The following is a 23,953-nucleotide window of genomic DNA, read 5'->3' as shown; positions in this document are numbered from 1 at the left end:
CTGGGGAGAGCGGCGCCCCCAGCAGCTGGTTCTGCTTGTGCAGGTCGGCCAGGGCCTTGACGAAGCCGTCGGCGAATCCCTCCTGCTCCTGCGTCACCTGCTGGCGGTAGAGGAAGGGCCCGGCCGCGGGGGGCGGGGCGGCGGCGGGGCAGGGGCTGGCGGGGCCCAGGCCGGCGCTGCCTTGGATCAGCAGCTGCTCCAGGTCCGCCGCGGGCGGCAGCTTCAGCAGCGGCAGCTCGGCGGGGGACCCGGCCGCCAGCAGAGCCGCCTCCGGGCCGCCCCTGCCGCCGGCTCCTCCCCCCGCGGCCGAGCCCGGGGGCGCCGCGGCGGGGATGAGCCTCAGCGCCGCGCCGCTCCGGGTGCCGCCGGGCGGCCGCAGGGTGTAGGACCCCGGCAGCGCCGAGGGGGAGGCGGCCGCCCCCGCCGCCATCTCTCGCTTCTTACCGGCCCCGAGCAGCAGCTTGTGCCCCGCCGCCTCCACCCCTGCCCCGGGGCCGCTGCCGAAGCCGGGCAGCGGCACGAAGTCGGGCAGCAGCTCCAGCCCCTCCTCGGGGTAGAACGGGGCCTCCATCTTCACCGCCGCCCGGCCGCTGCGGCCGCCGCTCATCCTGCCCGCCCGGCCGGCCAGGGGGGCCGCCCCGCCTCCGGCCGGAGCGGGAGCAAGGGGACCCCCCGCGGGGACTGCGGGGACTGGTCGCTCGCCCGGGAGGTCGGGGGGCCCCCGCCCGCCTCAGCCCGGCACCCAGGGGAAGGAGATCCAGAGCCGCATGCACGGCCGGGAGGTGGGCTGCCTGCGCCCGGGGCGCCCAGGCTCTGCTCCGCGCGGTGTCCGCGATGGGGGAGGCGGGGGCCGGGCTCACCCCTGGCAGGCGGGTCGGCTCCCACCGGGGGCAGCTGCAGCCTCCTCCGCCGCCCAGGGCTCCGCGCCTTCGGCTTGTGGCATTTACTGAAACTCCTACAGGGGAACTGATGTCAAACCCCCTCCCAGCAGCAGCGCCGCCTTCGCGCCCGCTCTCTCCGCCCCTCCGGCGGCCGCGGCTCTCTCCCGCCCGCCTGGGCATGGAGCGCACACAGCTCCGCGCTGGCAGCTGCCCACACAGCCGCCCACACGCGCTCCCTTGCTGCGGGCTGAACAGCGCTGCCAGCCGGGAAAGGGGCTTGGGCAGAGCGCTGCCCCTTGGTGAGAGCTGTGGGGCGGGAGGGGGTCATTTATTAACGATCGCTCTTCAGCGCCTTCTTTGCACACACAAGCAGGGGCTTGTTCTGCTCTTCGCGTTATTCCACTGCCTGTAACGCACAGCTGCCCAACCTGGTCTTTAACCTGACCTGTGTGCATCCCTCTAGACTAAAGTACTAGGGAGAGGCACAGGGAACAGACTGACCCAATAACGCAGTGGAGGGGATTGCATACAGTGCAGCGTTTCTGGGGGAAGGACCACAAGGGATGAAATCATCACCCCGTAATCTGACTTTCTCTTTGCAGACTACTACGCAGAAAGTAGGCGAAGGGAATGCGCAGGTTGCATAATTAAGCCCTGAAAAATCAGGAAGTGCCGAATTGAAAGTTCCACCTGCAACCCTAACTGTGCCTCATTACCCTGCCTTCTGACCCGGTCTTTAATTCCCTGGTTTATTGTGTCTCAGATAACACAGCCGAACAGCCTTACCGTTTTCTAATGACCTTGTAAAGGGCATCTTGGAAAGTGCAGTGAATGAGGCAGTGCTTGTCCACGGTGTACAGTAACATAGGCTAGGACAGGGGGTCTCAAACTTTATTTTTCAATTGCTGAGGCTCTCGGCGGACCACTTAATGATCTTTCCAAATGTTGTTTGTACTGTTAGCTAAGTACTGTAAAGCACTTTGGATAAAAGCACGATATATATATATATAATTAACGTTTTTTGTTCTACAAATAAAATCACACACTTCATATTTTAATATCAGTAGTCTTACCTTTCTAATGCGACGGATGTGCCTTCTCTCCCCGGCCGCGGCAGCCCCCGAACTGGGGCTGGGAAGGAGAGGGGGCACCTCTGGGTCTCCGCCGCGACGGCCGCCCCTGAGCTTGGGCTGGGAAGGACAGGGGTCTCTCCCCAGCAGCCGCAGCCCTGGAGCTGGGGAAAGTTGCCTTATTCTCTGGCCACTGCAGCCCTGCACGTCCCAAATTCCCCCCACTCCCTCTTTTCACCCCACTGCCTCCTCCCACCTGCCCCCTATTCCCCCCCAAGGCCATCACGTCCCCTTGCATGTGCATCTCTCTCCAGGGTCCTGCACGGCTCCACTACTTAGGTGGGTGGCCCTTCAGTCTCTCATGTGCGGCCACCCAGGCGCGCACCTTAGCACGGTGGTTTTCAAACCGTGGGTCGCGACCCAGTACTGGGTCGCAGTGGCTCTGGTCAGCACCGCCGACTGGGCCGTTAAAAGTCCCATCGGCGGTGCTGCCCGGCTAAGGCAGCCTAGTCTAGTGCCTACCTGTTCTGATACTGCCCTGCGCCCCAGAAGAGGGCAGCAGCAGGTCTGGCTCCTAGGTCGGGGGGCCACGGGGCTCCATGCACTGCCCCCACCCCGAGCACTGGCTCCGCAATCCCATTGGCTGGTTCCTGGCCAATGGGAGCTGGGGGGGGGCAGTGCCTGTGGCTGAGTGCCATGCACCCCCAGCCCAAGCCTGCACCCCCAGTCCAGAACCCTGACCCCCTCCTGCACCCCTGCCCCAGCCCAGAGCCCCCTCCCACACCTCAAACCCCTCATTCCCAGTGCCCCCAGAGCCTGCACCCCCAGCCCAGACTCCCTCCCGCACTCCAATCCCCTGCCCCAGCCCAGAGCCCCCTCCCTGAACCCCTCATTCCTAGCCTCACCCCACAGCCCTCACCCCAACCCTCTGCCCCAGCCCTGAGCCCCTCCCACGCCCCAAGCCCTTCATCCCCAGCTCTGTTGGATTGTGAGCATCAACAATTTTCTTCAACTGGGCCCTAGGAAAAAAGTTTGAAAACCATTATCTTAGAGGGAACTATCTGTGGACCACTTGAATGGAGCTCGCGGACCCACAGTTTGAAAACCTCTGGGCTAGGGCTTTGCAGAATAGCTTGCCTTAGTCAATGTGTATCTTGTATACAACTGACTCATGAATTCTTTATCTACTATACGCAGGGTACAACTGTGACGTTTCCCTCTGGTGTTGTCTGGACCAGTGATCTGCTAGGCCGCTCCAATCCTTGACTCTGGGAGCCAGACTTACCCTGCTCTGCTGTGAGAACCCCACTCCTGTGTGTGTTCACACACAGCCTCTGGCATGTAAGCTGCTCCCAGCTACTTGCAAGCGAATGACACTAGCCAATATTGCTGGTCCCAGACACAACCCTAGGAACCTCTGTTTTGCAGTGCCAGTTAATGCCCGCCGGACTCTGCAAGCTTATATAAGTTTGTCAATTTAACAATGAAATTGATATGTACCAGGCTTGTTATCCCAAGGGGAGCCTCTGACACACTTCAAACCAAACGTACTGCTTCAGGTAGAATAAACAAACAGATGTATTAACTATAAAGGTAGATTTTAAGTGATTGTAAGTCAAAGCACAACAAGTCAGATTTGGTCAAATGAAATAAAAGCAAAACACATTCTAAGCTGATCTTAACACTCTCAATGTCCTAACAAACTTAGTTGCTTCTCACCACAGGCTGGCTGGTTACTTTTCAGTCAGGCTCTCCTCTTTGATCAGCGTTTCAGTCGCTTGGTGGTGGTGTCTGTAGATGTAGGTGAAGGAGAGAGAGCATGGCAGATGTCTCTCCCTTTTATCATGCTCTTTCTTCCCTCTTGGCTTTGCCCCCCTCCTCAGTGTCAGGTGAGCATTACCTCATCGCAGTCCCAAACTGCCCAAAGGAAGGGGTGACTCCCTCGAGGGTCTAACAGATTATTTTGTTGGTGCCCAAGCCAGTGTTCATTGTTCCTGTGACGCTGGGCTGAGTTTGTCCCATCCATGCCCTGATGACGTGTAAACTGCCTCTCTGTTCTTGGAGAGTATTTGCATGGGCTTGCTTTAAGCCACGAGGACACATTTTCAGTCTCATAACTATATACATGAAATTGTAACCTATAACATTACTGTGACAATTACTATAACAACCATGCTCAGTGCATCATGAGCCTTTTGAAGACACCCAACATGACAAACTTTGCATTGGATACCACACAGTCATTCTATAAAGATGAAGATGGGGTGTAGGGTGTTCCCCTTGAGGTACAGAGCATCACAACAACAAAATAGAAAATGCTAAATGTGTTCATTGTATTTTTGAGCTGTTAGAGAACTGTGTCATCGGTTAACAGGATGGGGGGGGGGGATTTACAATTTTTTAAAATCTCTATTTAAAATTCCTTGGGTCAGGGGTATTAATGTGGCCCTGACCAAGCTGATGATAGCTCCTTTTGAGCCACTCAGTGTTTGCCATCTTGAGCTTGCTGAATGAATGAACCTCAGGTCTTAGTGACCGATCCATTAATATATCAATTCTCCCTCTGCCCCTATTATCCACCAGTTGTCCCCCCAGCCAAGGAATTCCTCTGTCCCTGTTCCCCATCACATTTCATCTACTCAGCCGGCTTCCTGGCACATTTCAGTGCTTCTGTCCCTGCACCTCCAAACCAAGCTCCTTTTCCCCCAGGGCCTCTATAGGACGCTGGCCTGTTAGGCTTCTCCCTATCCAAATGGCTTAGGGTATATCTACACTGCCCACATTCTGCACTGTGATGTGGGCAGTGTAGACACGCTTTATTGCCAGGAAAGAGCTCTCCCAGTGATTTAAAAAAAAACCCACCCCAAATGAGCAGTGATAGCTTTATCAAGTGCTGTCTGTACTGGTGCTTTTCAGCGCTAACACTTTTGTCGCTCAGGAGTGTGTTTTTTCACACCCCTTAACGACTAAAGTTTTAGCGCTGAAAGTGGCAGTGTAGTAGGGTGACCAGATGTCTTGATTTTATAGGGACAGTCCCAATATTTGGGGCTTTTTTTAATATGGGCTCCTACTACCCCCCATCCCTTGTCCCGATTTTTCACACTTACTATCTGGTCACCCTACAGCAGTGGTTCCCAAACTAGGGTTCGCACAATGTTACAGGGGGGTTGACAGAAAATTTTCCTTAATGGTGGCCAAAGGACCCCAGGCATGAGGCAGCAGGTGTGACCCAGTTGCGGAGCAGACAGCCAAGCCCTGTGGAGCGCTGATTGGGTAGCCGAGCTCCAGTCAGCGTGGGGCCGGGCAGTTGGGGCTGGCAGCCCGAGCCCCAGCAGTCAGCACGGGCCAGCAGCCCGAGCCCCGTGGAGTGTGGAGCTGGCAGCCCAGACCCCAGTGTGGCGCCAGCAGCCTCAGCCCCATCGCGGGCAGGGAGGCAGCTCAGACCCCTTGGCAGACGGGAAGTTGGGTGGCATGAGGGACAGATTGAGCAGGGGCCACGCTGTACATGGGGGGGTGGTCCAGGCTAATTTGTCCCTCGCGGGGCACCCTCCTAGGGATGGCCCTGGTGGTGGAAGAAAAGGTGTTTGCGCGCCAAACCAGCCGGACCCTGGTAGTAGTCAATGTAGCAGTGTTCAGGTGCCTCAGTAATTCGATACTAAGTCATTTTCTCTAGAGTGCTGTTTTGCTTCAGTGAGAGGTGAATGAATGTTAGCATCACACTGAGGAGATTTAAACTTAAATCCCTGGAAATATTCATTTTTAGGAGGGGGTTCACGAGATTTCACATTTTAGTGAAAGGGGTCCCCGGGTTGTTAAAGTTTGGAAACCACTGCCCTGCAGTGTAGACACAGCCTTAGTTACACTTCTGGGACCACCACTCTGGCAGTGGCCTATGCCACTGTTCTGTCCCGAAAAACAGCAGGCAGGAGAGAAGCTAGGAGGCAGGAAGCAGCCCCAGGAGGGAAGGAGCCCTGGCCCACCTGATGTTTCCCACCTCACCCAGGAGAGCAGCCCTCAGCAGCTAGAGGGGACAGACTTGCTGGCCAAAGGCAGGAGAGTGGGACTCAGCCAATACGGTGACCAGACGTCCTGGTTTTATAGGGACAGTCCCGATTTTTGGGTCTTTTTCTTATGTAGGCTTAGGGTGACCAGATGTCCCAATTTTATAGGGACAGTCCTGATATTTGGGGCTTTTTTTTATATGGGCTCCTATTACCCCCCACCCCCGTCCCGATTTTTCACACTTGCTGTCTGGTCACCCTATCAGCAAATGAATCGGTCTGGTAGCCTCAAGCTGGAAGGAGTGCAGGGAGGTACTGCTGGGCTCCTGTCCAGATGTGTGAACAAAGGGGGCGGAGCAAGGGCAAAGAACAGGGAGGGGCGGGGCGATTGGGGCCCGCGCCGCGCTCAGGGTCTCTGCGCCTATTGGTGGGCTGATCGGAAAGACTCCACCCACGCGTAGGGGAACGGCCAATAGAGGAGAGCGATGCGCTGTTCTCGCGAGAGTTGAGCTGAAGCTGGCAGCGCCATCTTGAAGTCGGGAGAGGCCGTGTCCCTTTTCTGCTCCTAGGGGCTAATAGCAAAGGGGATGGGGGCCGGGCAGTGACTGAGTTAGCTGGGTCCCTGCGCTCCTCGTCTGTGGGTGCTGGAGCGGAGCAGGTGGCCGCCGGCGGGGGAGAATGGTGCAGTCCTGCTCCGCCTACCGCTGCCGGAACCGATACGACAAAGAGAAGCCTATCTCCTTCCACAAGTGAGGACGGGGCAGGAGCGCGCCTGCGCGGGGCGGGGGCGCGCCACGGCGGGGGGAGGGGCCATGCCCAGGGTGCGCGCTGGGGGCGCGGGGAGTAACCGTCATTGGCGAGCAGCCCAGAGCGCGTGCGCACCGGCCGTTGGGGAGCGCGCTCACCCAGGGGGAGTCCTGCGCAAGTGGGCCTGTCCCAGTTACTCCTCCCGCGTGGGGGGAGGGGTTCCTAGGGTGGGGGGGCCGGCTGTGCCCGGCGCTGTACAGACAGCCTGCCCCATCCTCCTGGGGAACGGGACGGATCTGCCCTGGCACCCTAGGCCACGTGCCTATTTGGTGCCTGGAGCAGACAGCCCTGTGGCCTGGCGTGGGCCGGCCAGCTCAGTGGCACGGCCTAGCCCACAGGAGGATGTAAACACTGGGCAAGTGAGGGGCTGCGCCAGCCCGCCCATCACCGGGTCTGACTCCAGGCATCTGCACCACCACTTGGTTGGAGCTTCGTAGGAGAGCTTGCAAAGGAGCCGGAGGCTTCTTCACACTTTGCAGGTGTCCTGTGAACATGCCTGTTTGAGGCCTCACGCTCTGTATTGAAATCCTCATTGCCACTTGCTCGTTGGGCGGCCTGATGGTGGCCTGGCTTTTTCAGTTCCCCTGAATAAAGCAAAAACCTGCCCCTGGGCTCTGCCCTGTCAGCTGATCCATGAAGGTGACCCCTTGTGCCTCCCCATTGCCCCCCCCCTATGCCCGGCAAGGAGATGACTGTGTTTATCAGCTTGCAAAATCAGGCCCTAAGCAATGGTGCTGAACGTAGCAGTATCGGGGAGGCTCTTTGTTCCTTGTTTATATTGCAGCTAACACTGGGGGTCCTGGTCCGTGACTAGTGTTTCTAGATGCTACACCAATACCTTGTCTTAAGTGTCTTATGAATGTCTACAGTGCTATTGCTTTTTTTAGAAAGCCTTGAAATGGAGCTGAAGGTCCATTTCATTTGCAGGTTTCCTCTCACGAGACCTGATCTCTGCAAAAAGTGGGAAGCTGCTGTTAAAAGAAAAAACTTCAAACCAACAAAGTATAGCAGCATTTGTTCAGAACACTTTACTCCAGATTGCTTTAAAAGAGAGTGCAACAACAAGCTACTGAAAGAAAATGCTGTGCCCACAATATTTTGTTACACTGAACCCAGTGAGAAGGTAAAGGTAAACACGAAAACTCTTTCTTATCATACATACTTTAATTTATGTATACATTGTCAAATACTGCAGTATAAGTATATATTTTTTAAAATGCAAAGAAGGGAGAGAAGCAGTGTTAAGGAGGTAGGGATTTAAGTCTGATCTGCTCTCTGCACATGTGCAGAAATAGACGGAGAACTTAGAAGGGTCCCGAGACATATAGAAGAGAGGTATGGTAACAACTAGAAATGTTCAGCTGTTTTTATGAAGCTATATGGAAAGTTTCCATTAAGAGCAAGTGGTCTTGTGGTGCCACACAATCACCACCTGAGAGCTGAGCCAGTTGGCACTCGGGAAAGGGTTATAAATATGTGAATTGGAGTCATCAGCTGATTGATGCAGGGCCAAAGAGCTGTTTCTGATATGAAGGCTGTGTTCCAATACTTGTCTCACTTTGGATACAGGTATAGGTTCCCTATCTTGCTAGAAACCAATGAGTCAAGGTGGGTGAGGTACTATCTTTTATTGGACCAACTTCAGTTGGTGAGAGAGACAAGCTTTCAAGGTGGAACAGGTAGTTTAGCATAAGTAGTTAACCTATATTTCAAGAAACTATTTAAGGTGAAGTAGCCTGTTAACATGTCTCCAGTGCGCTAAATGTCCCAATAACAACTATGTGGGTGAAATGAGACAATCACTGCACACTTGAATGAACCCATACAGAAAACTGATAAATGACAAAAACACCGTATCACCTGTAACACTTTTCACAAAGCGATCACTTTATATCTGACCTCTCGGTCCCCATCCTCAATGGTCCCTTGAAAATACACCTCTACCCCGATATAATGCGACCCGATAAATATGAATTTGGATATAATGTGGTAAAGCAGTGCTCCGGGGGGGCGGGACTGTGCACTCCGGTGGATCAAAGCAAGTTCGAAATAACACGGTTTCACCTATAAGGCAGTAAGATTTTTTGGCTCCCGAGGACAGCGTTATATCAGGGTAGAGGTGTATGTGTTAACTACTTAAGCTAAATGATCTGTTCCACCTTGTATTTAGCTGTGACAGGGAATGAGTACATTTCCCAGACCTGAAGAAGAGCTCCGTGTAAGCTCAAAACCTAGTCTCTTTCATCAACTGAAGTAGGTCCAATAAAAGATATTACTTCACCCACCTTGTCTCTCTAATATCCTGGGACCAATGTGGCTACAACAACTCTACATAGATACCAATTAAGCAGTCAACTATTAGCTCAGGGACTGGAATTAGCTGCTGACTGCAAGAATCTTGGAACTGCTGTTTTTGCTTAGGAGATTCTCATGTGTTTTGGAGGGAACTGAGAGAGGCTGCCTTTCTCAGGCTCTGGAGAATCCAGGTGACACAGGCATATTTTGAAGCCATATTAGAAAGTGAGAAGATGTGAAGGCAGTGTGTACATGTGTTAAAGTGTACAAGAGTGTATGTTCTGTTGCAGACTTACACTGAAATGTATGAAGAAACCAAGGTGTGGGGGAGGTAACTCTCGATAGGTATCCTTTTTAGGTGACAGATCTGAAGTACTGTCCCACATTGATGCATCAATAGGATTTTAGAACAAATTGATAAATTAAACAGTAATAGGTCACCAGAACCAGATGGTATTCACCCAAAAGTTCTGAAGGAATTAATACAAAATTGCAGAACTACTAACTATAGTATGTAACTGATTGCTGAAACAAGCCTCTGTACCAGATGACCGGAGGATAGCTAATGTAAGACCGATTTTTAAAACACTCTCCAAAGACAATCCTGGCAATTATAGGCTGGTGAGCCTAACGTCAGTAACAGGCAAATTGGTAGAAACTATAGTAAAGAACAGAATTATCAGGTGCACAGATAAACATGTTTTGTTGGGGAACAGTCAATATGGCTTTTGTAGAGGGAAGTTATGCTTCACCAATCTATTAGAATTGTTTGAGATGTCAACAAGCATCTGTATAAGGGTGATCCAGGTGATGTAGAGTACTTGGATTTTCAGAAAGTCTTTGACAAGAGCCTTTAGTGAGGGACCTTAAGGAAACACAATAGTCCTGGAATAACAGGACTCTTATGGATCAATAACTGGTTAAAAGATAAGAAATAAAGGGTCCATTTTCACAGTGGCGAGAGGTTCTGCCAGGAGCAGTCCTGTTCAACATATTCATTAATGATGTGGAAAATGGAGTGAACGGTGAAATGGCAACATTTGCAATTGCTACGTATTAATTCAAAATAGCTAAGTCCAAAGCTGACTGCAGTTACAAAGGGATCTCACAAAACTGAACAACAAACGGGCAGATGAAATTCAACACTGATAAGTGCAAAGTAATGCACACTGGAAAAATAATTCCATCTACACATATATAATGGGATATCTAATTGAGCTGTTAGCACTGGAGAAAGAGACCTTGGAAAACCTCTGAAAACTTCAGCTCAACGTGCAGCAGCAGTCAAAAAGGGTAACAGAATGTTAGTAACTATTTGGAAGGGGACAGAAAATAAGACAGAAAATAGGATGCCACTATATTAAATCCCTGGTTTACCTGCACCTTGAATTCTGTGTCCAGTTTTGGATTCCCCATCTCAAAAAGGATATAACGGAATGAAAAAGGTTCAGAGAAGGGCAACAAAAATGATCAAGGGTATGGAACAGCTTATATACAAGGAGATACTAAAAAGATTAAGGCTGTTCAGTTTAGAAAAGAGATGACTAAGGGGTGATGTGACAGAGGTTGGTATAATCATGAATGGTGTGGAAAAATGAATAGAGAGGTTTTATTTACCCTTTCCCACAATACAAAAACCGGGGGTTACCCGATTAAATTAATAGGTAGCAGGTTTAATACAAACAAGGGGAAGTACTTTTTCACACAACACATAATTAACCTGTGGAACTCATTGCCATGGGATGTTGTGATGGCCATAAGTATAACTGGGTTCAAAAAGAACTAGCCAAGATGGCTGGGGAAGCAACCCCATGCTTGAGATGACCCTAACCCTCAGATTGCCAGAAGCTGGGAGGGAAGGACAGAGATGGATCACTCTAACTGTTCTGTACACGCCCCCAGAAGCTCTGGTACTGGCCACTGTTGGAGACAGCATACTGGGGTAGATGGCATTGATCTGACCCAGCGTGGCTGTTCTTATGTTTTTAAGTGAGGAAGTCTATATAAGGATCACCAAAAGGTTTACTGCCTAATAGTTTATTTAATAAGTTATTCAAAAGTATTCCTAATACTTTTTGCAAATGTCTGTATGCGTATTAATTGTTCACTAAGGAATTGTAGAGCACTCTCTGCTGTTTATTAGGGCTGTCGATTAATCAAGTTAACTCGCGTGATTAACTAAAAAAAATTTATCGCAATTAATCACAGTTTTAATCGCACTGTTAAACAATAGAATACCAATTGAAATGTATTAATTTTTTGGCTGTTTTTCTACATTTTCAAATATATTTATTTCACTTTCAACACAGAATGCAAAGTGTACAGTGCTCACTTTATGTATATTTTTATTACAAATATTTGTACTGTAAAAATGATAAGAAATACTATTTTTCAATTCACCTCATACAAGTACTGTAGTTCAATCTCTTTATCGTGAAAGTGCAACTTACAAATGTAGTTTGGTTTTTTTGGTTGTATAACTGCACTCAAAACCAAAACAATGTAAAACTTTATAGCTTACAAGTCCATTCAGTCCTACTTCTTGTTCCGCTAAGACGAACAAGTTTGTTTAAGTTTATGGGAGATAGTGCTGCCTGCTTCTTATTTGCAATGTCACCAGAAAGTGAGAACAGACGTTCGCATGGCACTTTTGTAGCTGGCATTGCAAGGTATTTGTGTCAGATACAGTAAACATTCCTATGCTTCGGTCACCGTGCCAGAGGACATGCTTCCATGCTGATGGCTCTCATTTAAAAAAGTGAGTTAACTAAATTTGTGATTGAACTTGGTGCGGGAGAATTGTATGCCTCCTGCTCTATTTTACTCACATTCTGCCATATATTTCATGTAATAGCAGTCTCGGATGATGACCCAGCACATGTTTGTTTTAAGAACACTTTCACTGCAGATTTCACAAAACACAAAGAAGCTACCAATGTGAGATTTAAGAGATTGCACTACAGTACTTGTATTAGGCAAATTGAAAAATACTATTTCTTTTGTTTTTACGGTGCAAATATTTGTAATAAAAATAAATATAAAGTGAGCACTGTACATTTTATATTGTGTGCTGTAATTGAAATCAATATATTTGAAAATGTAAAAAACAGCCAAAAATATTTAAATAAATGGTATTCTATTATTCTTTAACAGTGTGATTATTGATAGCTCTACTGTTTATTAATTCCTACATTCAGGGTTTTTGATCCCATAGCTCTGAGGTTGAACTCTTCTATTTTTTCAGAAAAGAGTGTTACACACCCTGGCCTATGCTTTAGCAGAGAGGTAAAATGAAGTGCAAGAAAAAGTGGAGTGTAATAGAAGTATACATAATATTACCTCTGCATTTCCTACTCCCCACCCCTCACACACCTTGTCTGTTACATACGCAGCGTTACTGCCTCCAAACATCAAATGTAGCTCCTCCTGACAGAGCACATGTGTTTTTTCTTCATTGCACCACCAAGTGACATACCCAGGCTCTACCCTTGGGACTAGAGCAGGTTATTCAATTCTTCCCCTTCGGCACACTGAGTGCACGGAACAGGAGTGATTTGGAGGATTCCTAGCTTCTATAAGGGAGATAAAACATGCACCAATAAGTCTCTTTTCTCTCGCTCCTTTGAGAAGGGAACAGAAAGGATGGTGAGAATAGCAGAAGAACAGCAGAAAAAGCTCAAAGAGAGATATGGGGGGGATGACAGAGGGGAAAAAGATGGGGAGAGAGGCACACAGGAGAGTAGGAAAATAAAGAAAATAGCCTGGAAATAAAGAGGGAATGTAAGTGGAAAATGGAAGGCAGCTAGTAAGAAAGACAGACAGACACAGCGTGTGCAAGAAAAGATGAGCAACTTTCAGGTAAATACTCTTTATTTATACTTTCTTCTTTGATTGTGTTTCCCTGATAGAAAAGATGAGTATGGTGGGAGCCAAATTAGACACAAGAGAAAGGGTGAGATGGAGAATATTCTAACCAAGTTGCTGCCCATGCCACAGGACAAATATATCCGGATCAGTGGCAGTTCAGGTTCCTGCATCTGGCCACTGTGCCTCAACCCATGTGGATGGACCACTTCTAGGGAGCAGAGTAATTCTCTCTGCTCATTCGTTCCTTGCCCCCTCTTTTTGTACTGTTAGTAAGGATGCCTGTTAGTGTCAGTTGTGGAGGTGGATTTGGCGATGTGCACAGCTGTTCACTCCGAGCTGTTTTGATATTACCAGCTCATTTGCAGCAGTTTTAAAATGACCATAGATAGTGGTAACTGTTACTCTCAGAGCAGGGTTCAGATTTTACATCAAGATAATCAAAGCTGTGTAATACCGTTTATTTTAATACCTGTTGCCGTTTTTCCTGGTAGGATCTTTGGAACAAAAACTTCATTGGGTATAAGAAATGCTTTGAATTCGCCCATAATACGTCAGTGATGGATTACCAAGGGAGAAGGCCACGTATACCGAGAGGGAGATCTTTTATGAAAGATACCATGTGCCATCAGCCAAAAGGGGGAGACTAGAATTGGAGGATACCAATTTCTGCAAGTCTAGTTGTCTGGCGATTGTCCCAAGTGCTCCTAAGGAGGGTGAATTGCTCACTGAGAGACATGCTTTCCCCTTCCTCTTTCCCTTGCAATCTTCCCCACAAAGGGGGCTCTGAGAATTACGGTTGACTAGTACAAGTTTGACCTGGTCAAAATGTTTGACCTCTTCATGTGTGAGGCTAAAAGATACATTGTGACAAAAACAGGTTCATTTTATCTGAGGCACACAACTGGGATTGTCAGATTGAGGTTGTGCTAATGTATACTGATTGATTATACATGGGCACCTACAAGAAACTTTAAATCAACACTGGAAGCAAAACTGACTTTCCAGTTACACTCTGCTTAGTATCATAGTCTATGCAGGAGCAATGTCTAGGCAGTAGATTAAAAACAGATACTAAATTGCTTGGCTAGGATGTCTTGGATAGTGCTGTATTTCCATGGTCTTTTACACCTATATATTAGATCTAGCTCGATCGCTCAGGGCTGTGAAAAATTTTGCACCCTGATAGGTAAATCTGATCCTCACTGTAGACAGAGCTAGGTTGACAGAAGAATTCTTTGTGGCTATTACTTCTCGGAGGGGTGGATTATCTACATCGATGGCAAAACCTCTTCTGTCGATGTAGGAAGCATCTACGCTACTTATGTAGTATAAACATGACAGATCCTCAGAGTACAAGGTTCTAGGGGTAACAGGTTATGTAATCTGCAAGTACTTGGGTGAAGAATATAGCATCTCTGTCTCTGACACTGTTAATGCCATTAAATGCATTGAGACCATCAAAGCAGACCGTTACAAAATTGACTTCTAGGTCAGTGCATCTTTCACCGAGAAGTTCTTAGCTGTTTTTGCTAGATACTGGATATGTTTACTGTTGTGTTTCAAGAGCACTGTTTCATGTGAGTCCAAGCAGATGCAATTCTGAATGCTCTCTATATCTTTGGGGCAGAAAGGATTTAAGTCTTCCCTCTGTTCATTACCTGTTTTGGGGGGGGACTTGGGCTAGGTAAGTACACTAAGTGTATCTAGGTTAAAGTGGGTGAATGAGTTCTTGCAGCTGATTAACTCCACCACACGGTTGAAGGGTTAAGACTGGACAGTTTATAATTTTATAAGTGTTTTGACAAAGTCTTCAGAAGTGACTAGAGATTTTGGTTGCCTCAATTTCTAGGTGTCCAACTTGAGACTTTTAAGAAGGTGGGTGCTCAGCATTTCTGAAAGCTTTTAGGGTGGCTCAAACGGAGCATTGAAAACTGAGGTCCCCCAAATCCCAATCACTTTTGAAAATGTAGGCCATCAAACTTCACGAACAGAATTAATGCTAAAAAGGGGGGTGCTTATCACCTTCATTTACTAATTTCAGCCATGCGTAGTGCATTGTCAGCTGGGTGCTGCAACTGTTGCATACAGATTACAGTGTGGCAATTAGAATGCTGTTCACAAAACAGATTAAAATGTACTTTCTGTCTTGCTGATTTAGACTGAAGAATTTACAGAGCAACCCGAAGATCTGTCTGCCGCACCACCACCCCCTCCACCACCCCCTACTCTGCTACCACCTGCCCCACCGCAACCTTCCTTTCCTTTGTCTCAAATAGATGCAAGATTGGTAGATCCAAGTATTGGATTATTAATGCCTCCTCTCCAGACCCCTAATAATCTTGCCGTTTTCTGTGATCACAACTATACTGTAGAGGATACAGTACATCAAAGAAAGAGAATTCAACAGCTGGAGGAACAAGTTGAAAAACTGCGAAAGAAGCTCAAGACAGCGCAGCAGCGATGCAGACGTCAGGAAAGACAGATTGAAAAACTGCGAGAGATCGTTCAGTTTCAGAAGGAAAAAGACATAGTGGCAGGAAAAGGCTATGTGATTCTACCTAATGACTATTTTGAAATCGTGGAAGTACCTGCATAAAAACATTGACGTTCATTTTAAAGGGGCAGTGCCAAATAGCCTCTTCAGATTAACACAGAAGTTCAGTTTAAAAACGAATGCTCTCTAATTGTGTGTAAAACCATTCTAAAAATAATAAAGAAGCTATAAAATACTCAATAGAGCACAGTTTGTTTGTTCATTGTCATTGCAACTTTTAACACTTTTAATTAGGCTTGGCAGAATTAGACTTTTTTGGTAATATTGATGGAAAATATCAATGTTTGTTTGTTTTTAAGGTTTTTTTGTTGATAATTTAAATCAGGCCTGCAAAACTTGTAAAGCGGCGAGGGCCATATTACTCCAAAGAAAACAGCTGAGGGCCGAAACCCCCGAGCACTGCCACCCCCCCCAGCACCACCCAGCCCCCTCCTCCCCCCCGAAACACAACACACCCTACGCCACCCGCCCCACGGAAACACCCCGCCCCCCCCCAGTGCTGCCGAAACACAACACCGCCGCCCCACCTGGCCTGCGGAAACAAACCCTCCTTCCCCAGCGCCACCCCACCGAAACAGTATTGAACCTCGGTAATTTGTTATAGCGGGCCCCTAAGGTAGTATAATTAAGGTAAAAGAAAAATGTCTTTTTGCTAGAAGTAGAATAAGATCTTCCCCCCACTTTGTAATCAATTGCCCTGTTGAATGAATGAGGTATGAATGAGGAAGGCGTGGAAGGCAGGCACCTCCAGACAGCTGCAACCCTTGGAGAGGGCAGGGCCAGCTCTAGGATTTTTGCCGCCCCAAGCAAAAAAATTTTTGGCCGCCGCTCTCCCCCTTTTTTTTCCATGCCCCTCTGCCTCTGGCCCCGCCCCAACTCCACACCTTCCGAACTCCTTCCCCAAATCCCCAGCCCCGCCTCCTCCCCCGGCGTGCCGCATTTCTCCCTCACCATTGCTTCCTGCAGGCCCCCCGTGACCTCCCACCCTAGCTCACCTCCGCTCCACCTCCTCCCCAGGCATGCTGCCGCTCCGCTTTCTCCCCCCTCCCTCTCAGATGAGGGAGGGCAGAGAAGCGGAGCAGTGTCGCGTTCCGGGAGGCAGGCAGAGAGGAGGTGAGCTAAGGTCGGGGGGTACAGGAAGTAACGGGGGGTAGAGGAACCCCCTCCTTCACCCGCCGCTTGCCTACTCACCTCCCCCGCGGGCCGCACAGTGAGCCCACGTGGGCTGCATGTTGTGCAGGCCTGATTTAAATGTTCACTCCTGTGCAAACTTATGGGGCGGGGTCAGATAATTGTTTAATGACAGTAGATAAAGCTTTAATTTTTTTTGAGTTGCAGTAGAACTGTTAAAACACAAATTGTCAACATTACATGTCAAAATATACAAAGTAAATGTCCTTAAATCACTAATAAATTCTCAAGCAGTAATTTTGATTGACAGAAATATTTTTTTCGTTCATTTATATGAAATTGTCATTTACTGACATTTACCAATGAAAATCTAATCCTTCCATGTTTAGTTTTAATAAACTGGAAAAATGTTTTACAAATACATCTCACAATTAGAATCTACATTTGGTTTTTTAAATCTGCCATGCTTTTAATAGGGGGAGGATGCAGGTTAAACAAGTATAAAATGTATAACAGAGTTTTGGCCTGGGAGTTGGGTGGGCAAAGAGTATCTCAGCTGAGAGTGAAGACTATTGGGAGGCAAGATTTTCAAAAACATTTCGTATCTGCCTCACTTTGTTCCCACTTCCAGAGTCTTCAGTGGGAACAGAGGCACTTTTGAAAATCCCACCTGTCTTTTATTCTGTGCGTATTGCAGGGTGGGATAACTTTCTAACCTCAAACTAATGATCCTCTGCACGTTCTATTGTCAGAGCATTGTATAAACACCAATCCAACATCACTCCAGTGAGGTAGAGAAAGTGTATAGTCCGCCCCATGAAATGCACCCCAGGTATATACATCTCTTCCTTTGGAAAACCTCAGGGGAAGATGGAAATATGTCAAAATATCTGACTCTGAAGCTGTAGCTATTGGGAGAGGAAGCAGGTGGAGCGCTGCATTGGAAGTTCCATCCAACCCCTGTTAGGCTGGGTTTCTGCTAAGAATGGTGTCAGGAAGGGCAGCATGCTGCTGAGAGTGGCTGTTTCTCAGCACTGCCTCTGATAAGCCACAGTCTCTAATGCAGGGAGCCAGGTGCAGAGGGGTGAGAGAGCTTTGTGGAAGGTGGGACTATACCATGTTGTCTCTGTTCCCTCCTGTGGTGGAAGTGTCGGGTGCTTTGCTCCCATATGGTCTAAAACAGAGGGGAGCACAAATCTCGGTATTATCCCCTTTTTACAAACGGGTAATCTGAGACAGATTTCGACCAAAACTTTCAAACTCACGTGCCGAACACCAGGCACCAAATAAATGGCTTGATTTTTTTCAAGGGTGCTAAGTACTCACAACTTTCATTGCATCCAACTGTGACTTCTGAAATCAGTGCAGAATCAGGATTGGGGGGGGGGGGGGGGCTTAGAATGTACAACATTTAGTACAACAACTTTGAATTCGTGTTTATGTCTAATAAGACTTGGAAATCACATCATTGAGGTTAACAGACTTATTTGGGCATAAGCTTTCGTGAGTAAAAACCTCACTTCTTCGGATGCAACGAAAGCTTATGCCCAAATAAATCTGTTAGTCTTTAAGGTGCCACCAGACTCCTTGTTGTTTTTTGTAGATACAGACTAACACGGCTACCCCCTGATACTTGACATCATTTAGGTTCATCATCTTAGTTTTTAATGAGAAGCAGCTGGTGCTGACCTTGATTTAGTGGAATACACACACACCCTCTCCACGGCTCAAGTCTATTAGAGAGTAAGAGAGTGATTTTTTTTTTTTTGTGTCCACATTTATGCAGTGATACTCTGGCATCAACCATTCTGTATCTGCTTTCATTACTGTTTGGTAGTGTTCCTGTATTTAAGTATCTGAGAGCATTTTTGTTAAACTCAATTTTTTAAGGTCTCAACTTAATTGTGTACATTCAATATCTGTTCCAGGTGGAAACTTAGCAAACAGTTTGCTAAAGCAAACTTAGCTTTGGGGTACTTCTATTCTCCCCCACCCCCTTTGCCAAATTGTTTGTCATTTTAATAGTTTTATAAAGGATGTTTTTGTGGTTTCAGATGCGGGGGAAAAAAGCAATCAGAAAATATAAAACAAAAATGTGAAAATCAATACTTGAGGTTTTTTGCTATTACCCTTAAGTACTTAAAATAATCTGGGAAATATATAGGTTCAAAAATGGCTAATACAAAAGCATAGTCAGTTCTAAAGAATTGTTAATGTTCACCTACTGATACCATGTATGGTGATGGGGGGGGGTACAGTACATCAACTTGTTCTTGTTCCTTTTACAAGAATTTTTCTGTAGATTCCTGCTCTTCAAGTCCCCAACTCAGCAAAGTACTTAAGCACGTGCTTAACTTTAAACATGTAAGTACCTTGCTGAGTTGGGGCCTGTACAAGTCTCGGCCAAGGTTCGACCCTCAGCGGGGCTGTGGGGTATCCCACCGCCTCGCTCTGGTCCACCGTCAGTCCTCGTCCAGCGGTAGTGTGGGACAGCAAACACACGGTTAGGGGCTCAGGCCCTTAAGCAGGGGCTGATCCAATAGGTCAGGAAAAGCCCTGGGCCCTCGATCAGGGCGAGGCAGCAACCACGCAGTCTGGAGCTCAGGCCCTTAAGCAGGGGCTGAGTCAAGGAGCAAGAGGTCCCAGCCTCCCTAGGCCAGGGAAAGGGGGAGTCTGCCACCCAAGGAGTGGGTGGCAGGGGGGACCCAGGCCCTCCCACTCCACTGCGTCCCAGCCCGGGGCCCTAGCAGCGACAGAAACTCACTGCTGTCAGTGGGGATCCTGGCTGCAACACACTGACATAGGCTCTGGCAGTGCTGCAGCCAGACTGGGGTCAGCTGCCCCCGGGCTACTTCCACATTCCCCCCTCGTATGGTACCTGGGCCGTACTAGTGTCCTCGGTGATCTCCACCAGCATCGGTTCCTCCGGGTAGGTAGCGAAGGGTAGGTTCGGCTCCTCCTTGGGAAAGGGGCAGGCTCGGCCATCCTCCTCGAGGTAACGGGCGAGAGGTAGGCTCTGCTGGCCTGGTGAGTCAGCAAGCCGGTTGCGGCCTGCTGCTGTCTCCCAAACAGGACCTCGGCCACAGACATCTGCTCTCTCCGCCGGCTTGTTCTCCACTGAGTTCTGCAGGCATGCTTTTATACTTCCGGGTCGGCGCCGTGACCTCTGAGGGGTGGGTGCCGGACCCGGTGGCTCCGCCCACGTTGGTGTTAGGGGAGGTTTGGCCCTCAGCGGGGCTGTGGGTATCCCACCGCCTCGCTACAGGGCCCAAATGAGTACTGTGATTTTTGGATCCAGAACGCAGTGACTGCTATTCTCTGTGTGCTGCCTTATGCAATCTGACCTCCAGTACAGAGGTAGAGAAGGAACTGTGCTCCCAACTGCTTTCACTTCCCCTCGTACCATAGTGAGTAATGAGTTTTCTCATTAGAGAGGCAGCCTGTCATGCTCCTGAAGCATTTTTATTCCCATTGGAAGCTTTTCTTCACTTCCTGCTTTGATTCCTTTCTTATAGCAGCTAATGCAGTAGATGATGATCTTTGCCAGGCCCCTAGCAGCTGTCACTTTACCATGCAGCACTGATGTCTATGGCAAGGCTTTTAGTAAAACCTAACATTCAAAAACCAGAGCTCATCCTGCTAGAGGTGATTCTTGCCTCACTGGAATTTCCTCCACCACCAAGGTACTTGCATGCTGCAGTCGATGCAGTATGTGAAGAAGAGGTGGAGGCTGCCCACTACTGGACCTTGAAGTAAAACCAGTCAACACATGGACTAGTTTTCCAAGCATCTCTTCATTTAAAAAAAGAAAACCTGAGTAAAACAAACTGGGAAAGTTCCTTTTAAAGGGGCTTTGAATGGAATGCACATACCGTTCACACGGTCTGCTGTAAATAACAGCCTATGTGACTTCCTGTTTTTGCTGGCTGCAGGTCTTCTGTGTGCACGTAGCAGCAGCCTCAAACACCTCCTGAAAAAATGTTTGGGGCTGAAAATAGTGTGGGAATGTAGGCTCTGGGAGAAGGCTTTTAATAGTGTTGTTTCTCTGATTGCTAATGAAACAAGTGATTTCTGCTCAAATACATGTAGCTGCAATTCAAAACCTTGACGACGAAGAAGAAAATTCAGGGAAGTTACGAGTTGTTAAAATAGGCAAAAATGAGTGAAAATAAAAAGCTGAGAATCTGGACTCCTAGATTACTCCTAAAGCTTTCTTTTTACAATTGGCTTCACTGCTCTGCTTGTTGTACTGTCACCCCTTTAAACAAAAAATGTCTTCCTACTGCCCCCAATTTCCCTTTTGCTAGTGTAGGAGGTTCTAGCTCAGTGCAGGATTCCCTGTGTAAATGGCTAATTCTCACTTCATCTTAGAGCTCTGTGAAGTGGTAGGAGTCCATATGTTATTGGGGTATGTAATGGCTTAATAAAGAGGAATTCCTGCCTCAGTAGCAAATATTCTGTGAAGGTGGGGAATGTTGTATTAACTAGGTGGAATATATGGGCTCAAAGAGTCAAAGGTGTTAACATGACCCTGAAACCATCCAGCATGAAACTGTTTTAAACAAGGTTTGGTATCGGAGACCTTAGCCTGCTTAGCACCATAGCAAACACATCATTAAAAATCCTTTAACCTTTTATTAAAGATACAGAAAAGAAGGGAGAACAGTTAAAGCATTTGAAATGTAAGGTATTAAAGATGGCTTTCATTGTAACAACACCCCTTTTCCCTTTCAGCTGGAGAGAGTTTTAAGAAGAAAGTTCCTACCTCCCACCATTATTTGACAGTCTCTTAGATGGTATTACAGAGGGAAAGAACTGCCTGTCTGGGGGAAGAGAGAATAAGTTAGTTGAGATGGGCTGGACCTGCTGCTGTTAAATCCGATTCTGTTTCTTAGAAGACAGAACAAACACACATACAAAAGAGAAAAGAAAAGAACAGCAAAGATAGAAAATGCAGCTTCTGTCTCGGGTGTTGACTTTCACTTGCAGTCTTGCTGCTGGAAAAACACAGACACAGCACACAGTCTTATCAGCCACTCAGAGACCTGACAAACTTGTACCACCATCAGGCTGTTTAGGACATTGTATTTAGCTGCCTTTCTGGTCACAGCAGTGCTACAAAAAATGCAGTTTTGGCCAGCTAGCCAGACTCTTATTAGCTGGAAGGAGAAAAGAAGAAATAACACTGGGAAGGAAAAGGACCCATGGCAGATGGGGAGGATCATGGAAATTGCAGTGTGATCTGGGTCCCTTTTTGTGGCCTGATCTGGTCAGGACATCTCAGGCTTTGGATGAAGAAGGCCTGGGGTCCTAGAAGACAGAGGGGATGTCTGCCATGATGGTGAAGCTCACACCTTCCCCTTCTTTCAGTCAGCCAGTGTCACGGTTGCCTCTGTCCATTTCCTCCACAAAGTCTTTGTTTTATAAGAACCTCAAAAGGGAGTGATGGGTCTTTTTTCCTCTTCAATTAGGCTTAATTTCTGACACATCCATTTTGGTTCATTGATTTCCGGTCTCACACTGTTCTTGTTTAGCAGGCATGATCGTAATAAAGTCCTTGAATTTTATCAGTAAGCCTTTTTGTTTGGACCAATTCAGTCTGTCTCTTTTTGCACCTTTTCCCATCAACATTTGTTGTTATAGGTTGTCACATCTTAGGAGCTTTCACTCCTGAGATTTCACAGTTGAGCTTACAATTAGGGTAAATTTGTCGTCTCAGTTACCACAATGGAACTTTTTTTTTTTTAAATTAAATGTGGGGTCACTGTCCCATTGAATGAAGGAAATCCTCTAGCTTTACCCTTCTTTCTGCTTTCCTGCCCAGTCCTCTGTCTGCCGTCGTCTCATGCTGCTCCCACTAACATAGCCCTTTCTGTCATCACAGCAGATTTCATTAAGCCAAGGTCCAGGAAATCATCTTACCTTGCTGGAATTTCATCTGTCTCTGTCCAAGCCCACATAAATAATGGTGCCTCCCCACTCCAGCAGTTTTGGCTTTGAAAGAGATTGGTTGTATCTAAGGCTAAGTGAAACTCATTTTTAACTGGTGTGGGAGGAGGAAAGTCAGGAAGTTGTGTGGATCTGAGATTTTGGTTTTGTCCAATTTCTAATTCTTATCCAAAGAATTTCACCATCACACGTTTCATTTGCAAGCGAGCTAAAATTTGACATGGTTATTGACATTCTGGTTTGGTTCTTTGCTGAGAACTCTTGTAGGGCTTTTCTGCTTCCCTGATGACTTGAACCCTCATCAGATGGCCTTGGTATTAAGGAAGTGATGACTTCACGTTTTGGATCCATGCATATACCAAATAACAGCTGTCAGGTAATTGACATCAGCATATAAAACGATAATAAGTAAGAATATTGAATTATTGTCTGTAACTGGTGCTTTTCCCAAGTTATTCCAAATACCTTCTGACAAGCTGGATTCATATACAAAACAAAAATCTCTGCATCCAGTATTCTTATCGTTCAGAAGAACACTCAGTTTATACTTGCAGCAGATGATGATGTGCTGGTCCTTAGGTCAGAATTCAGTCTCCACCACATGCTACCTACTGATGCCATCTTCTATGTAACAAGATATGGTGGGACTTCTCTGCTTATTCATATAGCCTTTCTAGGCTTAAATGCTGCTTCTGATCTCTTCTCTTTTCCCTTTTGTGCTTAGCCTTATCCTTTTAAAATACCTTGCCTTTCCTCTATTTCCCTCACAATTCTGTTCACCCATTGAATTAATAATTTGTCAGGGTTTAAGCTCCCAAATTATCTACCCTTTCCCCCTCCTCAAACTCCTTGTTTATTTCCCTCTCTGTTCTTCTGTACTTTAGAAACAAAACCGTGCACAGTTCTTTGCATTTGTTTCAGATGTACTGGCTCTGGGAGGTGCATGCGGGGTCATAGAATTCTATGATCTGCTGTATTCTGAGGACTATTAATGCTGTATCATTTGTTTTTAAACGTGCCAGAGGTGGTGGGGAAAAAAAAACTGTGAAACATAGAAACAAAATAAAATGTAAATTTCACCAGACAATATTATATTTCTTAGACCATACAGACATAATCAGACCGTGACTAAGGAATGTACTCTAGGTGAGAAAGTTGTTTATAATTTCAATATATTTACTCCTACCATATTGGTCTTGAGTTTGTGTAAGAAAATAGAAATATTTTTACTATCTGTGTAGACTTATAAATGAGAATACCCTCTGCTGTTTTCACAAATGGAAATACCTATTTAGGGAATGCAGGGTTGTTCATCTTGTAACTAAAAATTATAAGGCAGGATTTTGGGTCTTTGTATCCTACTTGAATCTTGCTGTTCTTATGTATAAAATAATGGGA

General features: G+C 47.2%; 2 protein-coding genes across 3 annotated transcripts in view; one reads left to right on the top strand and one right to left on the bottom strand.

The window, feature by feature from the left end:
• Positions 1–607, bottom strand: part of LOC117879655 (transcription factor jun-D-like) — a 5,306-nt gene extending 4,699 nt beyond the window's left edge. The window contains exon 1 of the mRNA XM_034774928.1: positions 2–607. Coding sequence (XP_034630819.1) covers positions 2–607 — 606 coding nt within the window. The remainder of the gene's footprint in view (position 1) is intronic.
• Positions 608–6,455: 5,848 nt separating this feature from the next.
• On the top strand, positions 6,456–15,650 carry THAP1 (THAP domain containing 1). Of its 2 annotated transcripts, none has more exons than XM_034774769.1 (3): positions 6,456–6,701; positions 7,687–7,882; positions 15,080–15,650. In XM_034774769.1, exons 1-3 carry the CDS (start codon positions 6,631–6,633, stop codon positions 15,515–15,517), a joined length of 705 nt encoding a protein of 234 aa, XP_034630660.1. In that variant the 5' UTR covers positions 6,456–6,630; the 3' UTR covers positions 15,518–15,650. The 2 variants fall into 2 exon arrangements, with proteins under 2 accessions (XP_034630660.1, XP_034630659.1); XM_034774768.1 differs by having other exon boundaries at positions 7,687–7,888.
• The last annotated feature ends 8,303 nt before the right edge of the window (positions 15,651–23,953 follow it).

Source organism: Trachemys scripta, chromosome 6, assembly GCF_013100865.1.
Source record: "Trachemys scripta elegans isolate TJP31775 chromosome 6, CAS_Tse_1.0, whole genome shotgun sequence".
NCBI classification, from domain to species: domain Eukaryota; kingdom Metazoa; phylum Chordata; order Testudines; family Emydidae; genus Trachemys; species Trachemys scripta.
This window is presented reverse-complemented; position numbering and strand designations above follow the sequence as displayed.